The sequence below is a fragment of the Nymphalis io genome, chromosome 21 (genome assembly GCF_905147045.1).
Source record: "Nymphalis io chromosome 21, ilAglIoxx1.1, whole genome shotgun sequence".
Lineage (NCBI taxonomy): Eukaryota > Metazoa > Arthropoda > Insecta > Lepidoptera > Nymphalidae > Nymphalis > Nymphalis io.
In genome coordinates, this window is record NC_065908.1 from 8,439,817 (window position 1) to 8,452,907 (window position 13,091).

Sequence of the window (13,091 nt, forward strand, 5' to 3'; positions counted from 1 at the left end):
TCTTCTAGGTAATGGATCAGTTGGTTGTTTAAAATCCGTTCCATCACCTTACAAAGTACTGAGGTGATAGCTATTGGCCGATAATTTGCCGGGTCAGACCGATCCCCTTTTTTGGGAACCGCTTGCACATTAGCTCTTCTCCAAGCCTCCGGCACACTTCCCGAAGAGAGAGAAAGTTGGAACAGGCGCGTTAACACAGGAGACAGCTCCGCTGCGCACTTCTTCAGCACTATGGCTGGTATTCCATCGGGACCGCTAGCTTTCCGTACATCAAGTGATTGCAGCTCCGCACGCACATCACGTTGCCTGATTTTAATATCAGGCATCGTATGGCCACATGCAGGTATTGTAGGTGGCAGTGCACTACAATCATCGATGACGGAATTGTCGGCAAAGAGTTTAGCCAGGAGATCAGCTTGCTCTTGCGGACTGTGAGCTAGCGATCCGTCCGGATTTCTGAACGGTGGCAGCGAAGGTTGGCAGACATTGTTTTGCACAGACTTGGTCAGACGCCAGAAGCTACGGGAGCCCCTAGGATGCGAAACAAGGTCATGACCAATCTGTACAATGCGCTGTGCATCCGCTCTCGTGTATGCCTTTCTACAGGACTTGGAATTTAATATCGGCTTCTATATCATCCGTCATCATATAATCATAAATAGTTTTTATTAACTCAACCGATTTCAGTTTGGCTCATCCCTCTGTCTTAGTAATGAGCTTAGCTTGGCCATCCTTTATGAATTCCAAAGTCAATTGCTTTAGAATTTTAGCTGAGTGCCAATGCCGTTTTATTTTCAAGTAAATTGACAAAATTTGGTACAGTCCATATGATTGTATTAATCTTCGTTTGCCCTTCAGTGCGCGTCGTATAATTTAAATTTGACATATTGCTTCTTATTACTTGGATTTTGTTTAATAAATCTAGTTTAGTTGCGCTTTAATTATTTTTAATAATTTAATAAAGCGTTTCGCCGCAAACATGTAACGAACAATAGTCCAATAACATGAAAAGAGAAAAATAGCAAACTGTAAAAATTAATAATGATAAATCAATACTGTGTTTACAAAGCTATTTGTCCTTTATCTACTTGGTGCAATATTTGTAAGTATATGGACTGAAGAAACGTAACTGCAGCCCTTTGTTTTTCATTATTTTTATAAGTTTTTTATTGATATATGTCTTATAAAGTTAGTTATTCTGAGCCTTTTCACTTTCACTATGTAGGGCTTGTGTAATGAAAGAGTAAAGTTAAACAAACTTTCGTTTTACATATTCTAAGATAAAGATTTGCTAATCACTCTGCTATGTTATCTACTACAAACAGTTCTTGTTAATTTATTTATTTTCTTGTTAATTTTTTTATTCATAACCAGTTTTTCCTACACTTTCCTTACTTCACATACGTTGTTAGTAGCCTATGTCGTAAAAGCTGCGCGATTTTCCTGTCAATAATTCTGAGCAACCTTTGTATATAAGTTCCTGTTCTAGTAATTGGTTTGTCTTTGATGAAAATTACACCCGAGGCAGAAAACCACACCAAGTCACATTATCATTATTTGGATAAATTAAAGTATCGCTTTAGTATATATTATAAACAAAACGACGAGACGAAACGAAACGAGTTGACGAGCCGGTTGGCGTGGTTGGTAGATATTTGCCTTTCACAGGCAGACATTTGTGTGCATGAACATGTCTGTTTGTCCTAAGTTTGGGTGTAATTATATATATAAGTATGTATTTACAAAAGAAAAGTAGTATATGTAGTATATCAGTTGTCTGTTTTCCATAGCACAAGCTCTGTACAAGCTTAATTTGGGATCAGATGGCCGTGTGTGAAAAATGTCCCAGGATATTATTATTATATTATTATTATTATAAAACAAAATTAATTTTATTACATTTATTGGAAAAATATAAGAACTATTGACTTAATACTTTTAAATGTAAATGGCCAACACATTACACATCTGCGATTTGCCGACGACATTTTCATCATGGCGGAGACTGCAGAATTTTGGAAGAGATGCTAAACAGTCTGAGCGATTCTTCAAGACAAGTAGGTCTCGGGATGAACATAGAAAAGACCAAAATTATGGCAAACCGACATGTATCCCCGAGACCAGTGATCGTAAATGGCTCTCCACTTGAAGTTGTGCAGGAATATATCTACCTGGGCCAAACTATACAACTTTGAGAAGGAGGCTAAAAGAAGAATACGTTTGGGCCGGGCGGCATTCGGGAGGTTACGTCATATTTTTGAATCGTCGATTCCACAGTCGCTTAAGACCAGGGTCTTCAATCAGTGCGTCCTACCTGTAATGACTTACGGTGCCGAAACGTGGACACTTACCGTAGGACTGGTCCACAAATTTTGAGTCGCTCAGTGAGCAATGGAACGCGCGATGCTTGGGATTTCTCTGGTAGATAGAATCCGGAAAAAAAGGACATTCGCCAGAGAACTTAAGGCACCGACATCGCGCGTAGAATTAGCTCGCTGAAGTGGAAGTGGGCTGGTCATGTGTTTGAGTGGAGACCACGCTTAGGCAAACGTAGTGTAGGACGCCCTGTGACAAGATGATTTAAAAAAGGTGGCAGGTTTGGGATGGATGCGGACTGCCCAAGATCGGGATGGTTGGCGTTCTATGGGGAAGGCTTTCGTCCAGGAGTGGACGGCAAAAGGCTGAAAAATATATATATATATATATATATATATATATATATATATATATATATATATATATGCTTAATTCTATACAATGGGTAAAAAAGTTAAAAAGTTAAAATTATCTGTGCTGAATGCTCAATAAACTAAATACAGGAAGAGACGAATTATCACACACTATAAAATATTTTGATCCAGACATAATTTCTATCACGGAAACATGGCTATCTGAGAATGTCAAGCTAAAAAATTACAATATCCCAGGCTATAATTTTTTTCATGAACCACGATCAGGTTCGCAATCTAGAGGAGGAGGAGTAGGCGCATATATACGTTCAAATTTGAGAGTAAACGTATTGCCAGTAGATTCTTCGGCACTTGAGCAACAGTGGTTTGAAATTAAGATTACAAGATGCATAATTGCTGTAAGAGTCATCTACCGACCTCCCAAATTTAGTTTTAGTACATTTTTATCTGCGCTAGATGACAATCTATCATTTTTAACACCAATGTATGAATACGTATTTGTAACTGGTGACATAAACATTGATTTAAATTCGCATGGATATACTTTATGATATGCATAAACTTTTACTGCACTGAATGTAGCGTTTGTGTTGGCAGCATATGTACAAGGTAGGCATGGGCGATACAAATCGTATATAGAAACAATATCTATGTATCGGTACAAAATCTAATATCTAGATCCACTGATATCGTTTCTGTATAATCTGTATACGGTATTGTTATGGTACTAAATCTAATATCTAGATATCGAAGCGCACGCACAGTATTTGTAATATTCGGATATCCACCGATATCGGTCTTGTATACTCTGCATACGGTATATCCGATATCGAATATCGTTGTAAATTTGTAAATATCAATTGTCAAACGAGTAGGCGCGAACGTGAGTAGGAATGTTAGTGAAATATCTATATATCGAACTTTTTATTTAGAAATATCTATATTTAGTAGTATTTATTATTATTATGTTTATTATAATTATGTAATATTTTTGAACGACATATCGATAGTTTATATTGAAGTATAAATATTAAAGTTTTTTATATTTTTTAAATAAGTTTTTATTAGAATTAATCTTTTAGTGTCTAATAATCGCAGTAGTCGACCCGCCGAACACATATTACAACAAGTATTTTTAAAATCTCACTGAAAAATATTGGTACACATAATTGTCTTATTTACATTAAAAAGTATAAATTTGGAAATTATAGTACAATAATTGCGTCACAGCTATTTTTGAGTATATTTGTAATATGGTTTTTTATTATGTGACGTCTGGTAACACGATCACCTAGCTCAATAACAAATAGCTATTTATAAATACGACTCACGTTTAGGTTATCTGTTGATATTTTTTAAAATATCGGATATTCGATATCATTTTTTTCTAAATTTTAGGTGTTTTTCGTAACTCATATTTCTTAACTCTCTATTATGCCGCTATATTCTCCCGCCAAAAGCGTATTACTTTTTAAAACCAATCTGACAGCTTGACGTATGACGTTCGGAAAGTTTGACTTTTCTGCTTATAATATATATATAATTAAATAACCAACTTATATATATATATATAATAACATAATTTATATACATTAAAGCCTTAAATAAATACAAATAAAAATTAAAAATAGTGTACAAGTTGTGACCGCGTGGAATCACCATTCCACGCGGTCACAACAAGAATGCTAGAAGTAATTCCCCTCTGAATCGCAATTCCGATTCTCGAGCGAAAAAAGAAACCAGTCCTCTATATATACATATATATATACTTAAGCGATATTTGCGTCCTTATTAAATAGTTAGTTGTTAGGTGCTGTCGTTCGGTCGCATGATGTCGTACTGGCGCAACAACAGGGAGCGCGTGATGGGGCAGCAAGTGGTGTGGCTGCCGGATCACTTGCTGCCCGACCCTCTGCGGAACACCTTGCGACGTTACGGAGCCATCGTACCGCAGGTGGTGGTCTGCGGAACTTTGACGAGACGGTGAGAATATTGAATATTCATTATAGGTAATGAAAATGTATACTGTTGAAGTTAACTGTTTAGTTATTGTCTTGGGTAAAGAAATATATCGAATCTTTATATTTATATGCGTTATCTTATTGTAGTATTTTAGAATAAAAAATGAGCTCGATGTAAATCGTTTCATTTCTCAGACACGAATGAAAGTAAATTTCAAATAATTCTTTCTACAATCAAAATATTTTTTTTTATAATGATCGCGTTACAAATACCATACTTAAGTAATACCAAGTATGAAATTATTTAGTTAAAAAAATATGTTTAATTCTTTGAAAAAAAAAAAAAAACATTGTCTACGAGAAAATCATATATGAAAGGGCTTAAAGGATAGTGTTAGGACCAGAAGCGAACGGACCTAATACGATAGGCTTTAATGTGGTTTCTTTATCTGCTCATAAAATAATTTGTTCAGGGCCTCCGAGCCGACTTGGATGACGGCCAGCAACGCCAACAGCGAGCGTATCGGTTCCGAGCTGCGGGCGCTCGTGCAAGCTCCGCCCGGGTACAAGTTCGTGGGCGCAGATGTCGACTCGCAGGTACGGGTACTCTCGCTCCAGCGAATTTATCTTGATGGTCGGTCTTAAAAAAATAATTTTAATTTGAGCAATAAATTATTTAAAAACTAAACATAAGTCATAAAATCTACTCTACTACCTCTAATTCAAACATGGAATAATAATTTTCTGTTACTCATGATCGTCGAGGCTTCGTGACAGATTTTTTTTTTAAATTGGGTAGGCGGACGAGCGTGTGGGCTACCTGAAGGTAGAAGAAGTGGTCACCAACGCCCATAGACGCTGGCATTGTAAGAAATGTTAACCATCGCTTACATCGCCAGTACGCCACCAACCTCGGGAACTAAGATGTTATGTTCCTTGTGCATGTAATTCCACTGGCTCAATCACCCTTCAAACCGGTATACCAATACCGAGTACTGCTGTTTTGCGGTAGAATATCTGATGAGTTACCAGAGACCACTTACTGGTGGTAGGGCTTTGTGCAAGCTCGTCTGGGTAGGTACCACCCATTCATCAGATATTGTACCGCAAAACAGCAATACTTGATATTGTTGTGTTCCGGTTTGAAGGGTGAGTGAGCCAGTGTAATTACAGGCACAAGGGACATAAAATCTTAGTTCCCAAGGTTGGTGGCGCATTGGATATGTAAGCGATGGTTGACATTTCTTACAATGCTAATGTCTAAGAGCGTTGGTGACCACTTACCATCAGGTGGCCCATATGCTCGTCCGCCTTCCTATTCTATAAAAAAAAAAAAAAAAAAAGAAAAAAAAAAAAAAAAAAAAAAAAAAAAAAAAAAAAAAAAAAAGAGTGTGTGGTACATACCCAGACGAGCTCGCACAAAGCCCTACCACCGGTATAAATGTGTAACAAAATAATAATTTTCTTTGAATTGGCACTGAATAAGATCTAAAATCGTGGCGTGACTTTCCCCCGGCAGGAGCTGTGGATCGCGGCGCTGCTGGGCGACAGCGCGTCCGGCGTGTGCGGCGGCAGCGCGTTCGGCTGGGCCGTGCTCGCGGGCGACAAGCGCCGCGCCACCGACCTGCACGCGCTCACCGCGCGCGCCGCCGCCGTGCGCCGCGACCACGCCAAGGTCATCAACTACGCGCGCATCTACGGTCAGCGTTGCCCACCTCTGGCGCCATCTTGAACCGCTCTCCGCTCTTCCCTGACCGTTGAATTGAAATAAATGGAAAATACGGCAAGCGGCATTAAACTTGAAATCAACCAGATTAAATTTAATTAAGTCAATCCCAAAAGAGATTCCTCTAAAAAATGTTCACCCTGAAAAACACCTAATAAATGTTGCCCCTGAGAATACCCCATTTCGTCTGACTTACTAGGAGGAAATCCTCAAGTTGACGACACTATCTACGGTCGGCTCCCGCCGGCCGCGCTCGCCCGCCGCGTCACTGACGACCTCGCCTGTTGCAGGCGCCGGACAAAATTTCGCCGAGCGCTTGCTGAAGCAGTTCAACCCGACGATGACGATATCCGAGGCGAAGAGTAAGGCGGCCAAAATGTTTTCCACCACGAAGGGGAGGCGAGTTTATCGACTCAAGGAAAAGTTTTCGGAAGGTTTTATCGATGAGGAGCTGGGAGATCGGGTACGATGATTTTGTGGCCCTTATCCCAATAAGGCTAGCGCCATGGACGGTAAAATGACCGACACTTGTTACACATAGTTAGATAATTAATAATACCTGCCGTCCCCACGTGAGACGACCTGTGTTGTCCCTCGGGATACATTGTCCTTAGGGATACAGTACGATCTCTTAAGTGGAATCGAACTTAAACTGAACTAAAAACACTACAACGACTTTAAAAGTTCATTAATATATATTTAACAAGTAAAAAAATAGTATAATAATAATAATTTTTAATTTTTAGCCATTAGAAATGTCGGCAAACCAAGCGATGCGTCTCGCTAAGCTCAGCGGCAAAAAGGTTGACGAAATGTTTGAGCGCCCTTTGTGGGTCGGCGGCACTGAATCGCAAATGTTCAATAAACTAGAGGAAATTGCAGGTAAGGACTATAATATGTGACTTGAAATATAGCGCGGGAGTGAAATAAAGAATAATAAAATTTTAATTTTTGCACCGATAATTTATACATTTTTAATTTTAGAAAAGTATTATAAAAATATTTGATCGTTTTACAGATTCTGTTTAAGTTTTCACGACGAAGTGAGATATTTAGTACTGGACGAACACAGATATGAAAAAGCTTTAGCTCTACAGATAACTAATCTCTTCACACGAGCATTTTGTTCTCAAAGGTATTTTTTTTTATTTACTAATAGTAATCTGATGATAAAAGCTTTAGCGGTCTACACTACCATTGTAAAGAGTATAATATACAAATTACATTAACATATATAGTTAACTGTGGAATCTAAATCTGAGTATCTACAATGGACCATCGAGAGCGCTCTACTAGCGCTGTGGGGCTGTACTAGCCTTTATTGCAAACACGAAGCCAAAAAAGTTCAAGAAGAATTGTTGATTTGGCGTTACCTATCGCGATTAGCCTGAATTAAATATTAAATAAATTAATACCCTTTACTTTTTTAGGGTGGGTATACATGATTTACCAATGTCAGTAGCTTTCTTCACATCAGTAGAAGTAGATCAAGTATTAAGAAAAGAAGCTAATCTACGTTGTACCACACCTTCAAATCCCCATGGCTTGGAAAAGGGTTATGGAATACCAGATGGAGAATCGCTAACTATTTTTGATGTTCTTGAAAAGTATAAATAAAATTAATAATACCATTATCTTTGTTTCTTTTTAAATGTATTTTATCATATTTATAGGCTGAAAAATAAACTTCCGTGACTGTGAAATGCTAATAAAAAATTGTCAATGTTGATATTACATGTTAAAAATGACAATGACATTTATTAACTATAAAGTTAGGTTTTATAGTTTACGAGACCCGTTTATAATTTATATTTCTACGTTGATTATATTATTTATATATTAAAAAATTGTGTTAAATATGTCGAAAGTAACGAAAAGGAAGCACGTAATGAATGAAGCTTTGTGGGACGATTATGAGTTGCCGAAAGCAAATCAAAGTATTGTCAAAGTTTTGAAAAGTAGAGGAAACAATCTTCATGAGGTATATTACAAACAAACCTTATCACTTTTATTTAATTTCATTATGTATTGATTCTTTTTAATTTGATTCAATCCCATTTACTACAGGTCACTACTCCTGCCGGTGAAGAATATTTAGTATCAATGCCTACTAAGTTTCGAAAAAATATATGGGTGAAACGTGGAAGCTACATCCTAGTCGAACCAATAACAGAGGGAGACAAAGTAAAAGCGGAAATAGTAAAAATTATGAAGAAGGACTCTATAAAATATTACAAAGAAAACAATTTGTGGCCTAAAGCATTTGATGACAATAGAAAACAAGATGAGGCACTTAGTGAGGATGATTTGTTTGTAAACACAAATAGGGTTCAGATGACTCAGTATTGCAGTGAAACAGACTCTAGTGACTCTAGTGACTCTGGTGATGATAGTGATAGCAATAGTGAGATAGAAAATAGTAGCAAATAAATATATATACACTACTCTGTCAGTTTCTTTTAATTACCTTTTTAATGCTGTGTTTGGACTCTGTATAGCTGTATAGTGACAATGGATTTTATTTTATTTAACATAATTATAAGAATAATAAAATAGGAATTTATTTGTTCTTTTTGATCAATTTTTTTAAAATATTTTATAGTTACAATTAATAAGACCTTAAGCATTTAATGAATTAGGTAACTTTTAAAAAAAAAACAAGCGGTATGGGTAGCTTATGTTTATTTTACTTACATATTAAAAAAAAAACAAATTACATTTTTAAATATTTTATTAATTCAAGAGATAATTTTTCTAAAGCCTAGGATTTAAATATAAGCATAATTTAAGAAGTAGAATATATTGTACAGGTACGATTACTTACTAATTATTATGTAATAAGTCAAAATTATTTAATATCGGCTTCTATATCATCCGTCATCATATAATCATAAATAGTTTTTATTAACTCAACCGATTTCAGTTTGGCCCATCCCTCTGTCTTAGTAATGAGCTTAGCTTGGCCATCCTTTATGAATTCCAAAGTCAATTGTTTTAGAATTTTAGCTGAGTGCAAATCTGCCAGCTGTAAAGTTTCAATAGCATTCTCTACTGTTAATTTTTTATGTAATGCTTCCTCACACAAGCTTTTTAATCTACTTAGTTCATAGAAATCAGCAGCTGCCAGCAATTTTTCAGGTATATGTTCAACTCTTGGAGCCTTATCACTGTATATAAATGTCAAAACTTCCGTAAGTACTTCAGCCTCTAGTGGAGATTCTACAATATTTGTGTGGCACTCTGTAGTGTTATGTTCAATGTGAGCCTTCAAAACCACACTCCTACTAGCGAGTACTGCCTTGTGGACTTTGTATTCATTCCCCTCTGCAGATTTCATTGTGATATCAGAGAACAAACCATTATTTAACAGATTCTCAAAGTCATTACTCAGTTGAGCTTCAGGAACATTAGAATGGTCTACTTTAATATCATTTGTCACAATAAATTGAAATTTCAATCTGAGGCTACCGTCACTTAAAAGAAATATGTCACGACCATCAAAACTCGCAATATCTCTTTTGAATAATGTAGCTAAATATTGCCATTTGTTAGCCTGAACTGTGCGATACTCCTTTATAACTATTGAACGCTCTTCAAATTTTTTTAAGCAAATAGTTAGTATTGATTTCAAAAAAACTTTTTTTTTTTTTTCTCGCTGGAAAAACACATTTATGTGTTTCCCCCACATGAGGTGGGGGAGTATGTGGGACTCGCCGACGCTGAAGGCGCCGGAATACCCACTAAAAAACCAGCGGTACCCACTCCATCTTGTCGGGGGACGTCACGGGATCGCTTGCGCATACTACCGTGCCGTCCCGACGGTTGGCCCGCTTCTGCGGGCCTCCAAATCCAATGGGGTACTCGGGGTACAGAGACCCCCTGGCCCCGGCGACACTCACGGCGGGAGGAAGGAAGGAGGAGGAAGATGCGCATAGCGCCGGCGTCTTCTCTCCGGTCTTCTTCGGCGAAGCGGGTCAGCGGAGGCACTCTCCTCGCACTCCCGCTCTGCGGCCTCCTTCTGCGACATGACATTTTCGCAGAAGGAGACCATCTCCATCCAGCACCTTTCGCTACCAAGCATGGCATTTATCACGCTCGGCAGCGAAAGGTCTCCGCCGATTAAAGTCACCAGGGAAAGGTGCTGAGGCCCCCAAGCAGCACACTCCATCAGAGTGTGGCATGCCGTGTCCGTAGGCGCACCACACTCGTGGCAGGAGGGCGTTACCTCCCGCCTGACTATTCCGTGCAGGTACTTACCGAAGCACCCATGTCCAGTAAGCATCTGAGTCAGTCTATAACAGATTTCAATTATATCATTGTCTCGTCCTAAAAATTGCATTTTCAAGTGAAATCGTGAATACATAGAATCTGCGCATGGATCTTTTGGTTTCTCGGTTCGAAACTCTCTCGCCGTTTTATTTTCAAGTAAATTGACAAAATTTGGTACAGTCCATTTGATTGTATTAATATTCGTATAATTTAAATTTGACATATTGCTTCTTATTACTTGGATTTTGTTTAATAAATCTAGTTTAGTTGCGCTTTAATTATTTTTAATAATTTAATAAAGCTTTTCGCTGCAAACATGTAACGAACAATAGTCCAATAACATGAAAAGAGAAAAATAGCAAACTGTACAAATTAATAATGATAAATCAATACTGTGTTTACAAAGCTATTTGTCCTTTATCTACTTGGTGCAATATTTGTAAGTATATGGACTGAAGAAACGTAACTGCAGCCCTTTGTTTTTCATTATTTTTATAAGTTTTTTATTGATATATGTCTTATAAAGTTAGTTATTCTGAGCCTTTTCACTTTCACTATGTAGGGCTTGTGTAATGAAAGAGTAAAGTTAAACAAACTTTCGTTTTACATATTCTAAGATAAAGATTTGCTAATAACTCTGCTATGTTATCTACTACAAACAGTTCTTGTTAATTTATTTATTTTCTTGTTAATTTTTTTATTCATAACCAGTTTTTCCTACACTTTCCTTACTTCACATACGTTGTTAGTAGCCTATGTCGTAAAAGCTGCGCGATTTTCCTGTCAATAATTCTGAGCAACCTTTGTATATAAGTTCCTGTTCTAGTAATTGGCTTGTCTTTGATGAAAATTACACCCGAGGCAGAAAACCACACCAAGTCACATTATCATTATTTGGATAGATTAAAGTATCGCTTTAGTATATATTATAAACAAAACGACGAGACGAAACGAAACGAGTTGACGAGCCGGTTGGCGTGGTTGGTAGATATTTGCCTTTCACACACAGACATTTGTGTGCATGAACATGTCTGTTTGTCCTAAGTCTGGGTGTAATTATATATATATAAGTATGTATTTACAAAAGAAAAGTAGTATATGTAGTATATCAGTTGTTTGTTTTCCAAAGCACAAGCTCTGTACAAGGTTAATTTGGGATCAGATGGCCGTGTGTGAAAAATGTCCCAGGATATTATTATTATATTATTATTATTATAAAACAAAATTAATTTTATTACATTTATTGGAAAAATATAAGAACTATTGACTTAATGCTTTTATTAAAGTCTGGTTTATAAATTATTATTATAAAATTGATATTAGTGATATTTTATATTATGTAATTTTATGTATATTCGATTGGAACGGACGCGGCATTAATGTAAATGGCCAACACATTACACATCTGCGATTTGCCGACGACATTTTCATCATGGCGGAGACTCTGTAGAATTTTGGAAGAGATGCTAAACAGTCTGAGCGATTCTTCAAGACAAGTAGGTCTCGGGATGAACATAGAAAAGACCAAAATTATGGCAAACCGACATGTATCCCCGAGACCAGTGATCGTAAATGGCTCTCCACTTGAAGTTGTGCAGGAATATATCTACCTGGGCCAAACTATACAACTTTGAGAAGGAGGCTAAAAGAAGAATACGTTTGGGCCGGGCGGCATTCGGGAGGTTACGTCATATTTTTGAATCGTCGATTCCACAGTCGCTTAAGACCAGGGTCTTCAATCAGTGCGTCCTACCTGTAATGACTTACGGTGCCGAAACGTGGACACTTACCGTAGGACTGGTCCACAAATTTTGGGTCGCTCAGTGAGCAATGGAACGCGCGATGCTTGGGGTTTCTCTGGTAGATAGAATCCGAAAAAAAGGACATTCGCCAGAGAACTAAAGGCACCGATATCGTGCGTAGAATTAGCTCGCTGAAGTGGAAGTGAGCTGGTCATGTGTTAGAGTGGAGACCACGCTTAGGCAAACGTAGTGTAGGACGCCTTGTGACAAGATGAGCCGATGATTTAAAAAAGGTGGCAGGTTCGGGATGGATGCGCACTGCCCAAGATCGGGATGGTTGGCGTTCTATGGGGGAGGCTTTCGTCCAGCAGTGGACGGCAAAAGGCTGAAAAAAATAATAATCTATATATGCTTAATTCTATACAATGGGTAAAAAAGTTAAAAAGTTAAAATTATCTGTGCTGAATGCTCAAAAAACTAAATACAGGAAGAGACGAATTATCACACACTATAAAATATTTTGATCCAGACATAATTTCTATCACGGAAACATGGCTATCTGAGAATGTCAAGCTAAAAAATTCCAATATCCCAGGCTTTCATGAACCACGATCAGGTTCGCAATCTAGAGGAGGAGGAGTAGGCGCATATATACGTTCAAATTTGAGAGAAAAAGTATTGCCAGTAGATTCTTCGGCACTTG

General features: G+C 37.5%; 2 protein-coding genes across 2 annotated transcripts; one reads left to right on the top strand and one right to left on the bottom strand.

Moving 5' to 3' along the window:
• Positions 1 to 8,168: 8,168 nt before the first annotated feature.
• Positions 8,169 to 8,807, top strand: LOC126776684 (probable RNA-binding protein EIF1AD). Its single transcript, XM_050499307.1, has 2 exons — positions 8,169 to 8,358; positions 8,445 to 8,807. Exons 1-2 carry the CDS (start codon positions 8,236 to 8,238, stop codon positions 8,805 to 8,807), a joined length of 486 nt encoding a protein of 161 aa, XP_050355264.1. The 5' UTR covers positions 8,169 to 8,235.
• A 371-nt stretch (positions 8,808 to 9,178) lies between these two features.
• Positions 9,179 to 10,869, bottom strand: LOC126776686 (speckle-type POZ protein-like). The gene is made up of 3 exons (XM_050499308.1): positions 10,677 to 10,869; positions 10,507 to 10,518; positions 9,179 to 10,013 (listed from the first exon to the last, which is right to left on the bottom strand). Exons 1-3 carry the CDS (start codon positions 10,867 to 10,869, stop codon positions 9,226 to 9,228), a joined length of 993 nt encoding a protein of 330 aa, XP_050355265.1. The 3' UTR covers positions 9,179 to 9,225.
• Between the last annotated feature and the right edge of the window lie 2,222 nt (positions 10,870 to 13,091).

What these genes read in the sequence shown, in the direction of transcription:
- LOC126776684 (XM_050499307.1), top strand. Translation starts at nt 8,236, where the DNA reads ATGTCGAAAGTAACGAAAAGGAAGCACGTAATGAATGAAGCTTTGTGG. An exon ending in GAGGAAACAATCTTCATGAG is followed by an intron (nt 8,359 to 8,444) that starts GTATATTACAAA and finishes CATTTACTACAG; the next exon opens with GTCACTACTCCTGCCGGTGA.
- LOC126776686 (XM_050499308.1), bottom strand. Translation starts at nt 10,869, where the DNA reads ATGTCAAATTTAAATTATACGAATATTAATACAATCAAATGGACTGTA.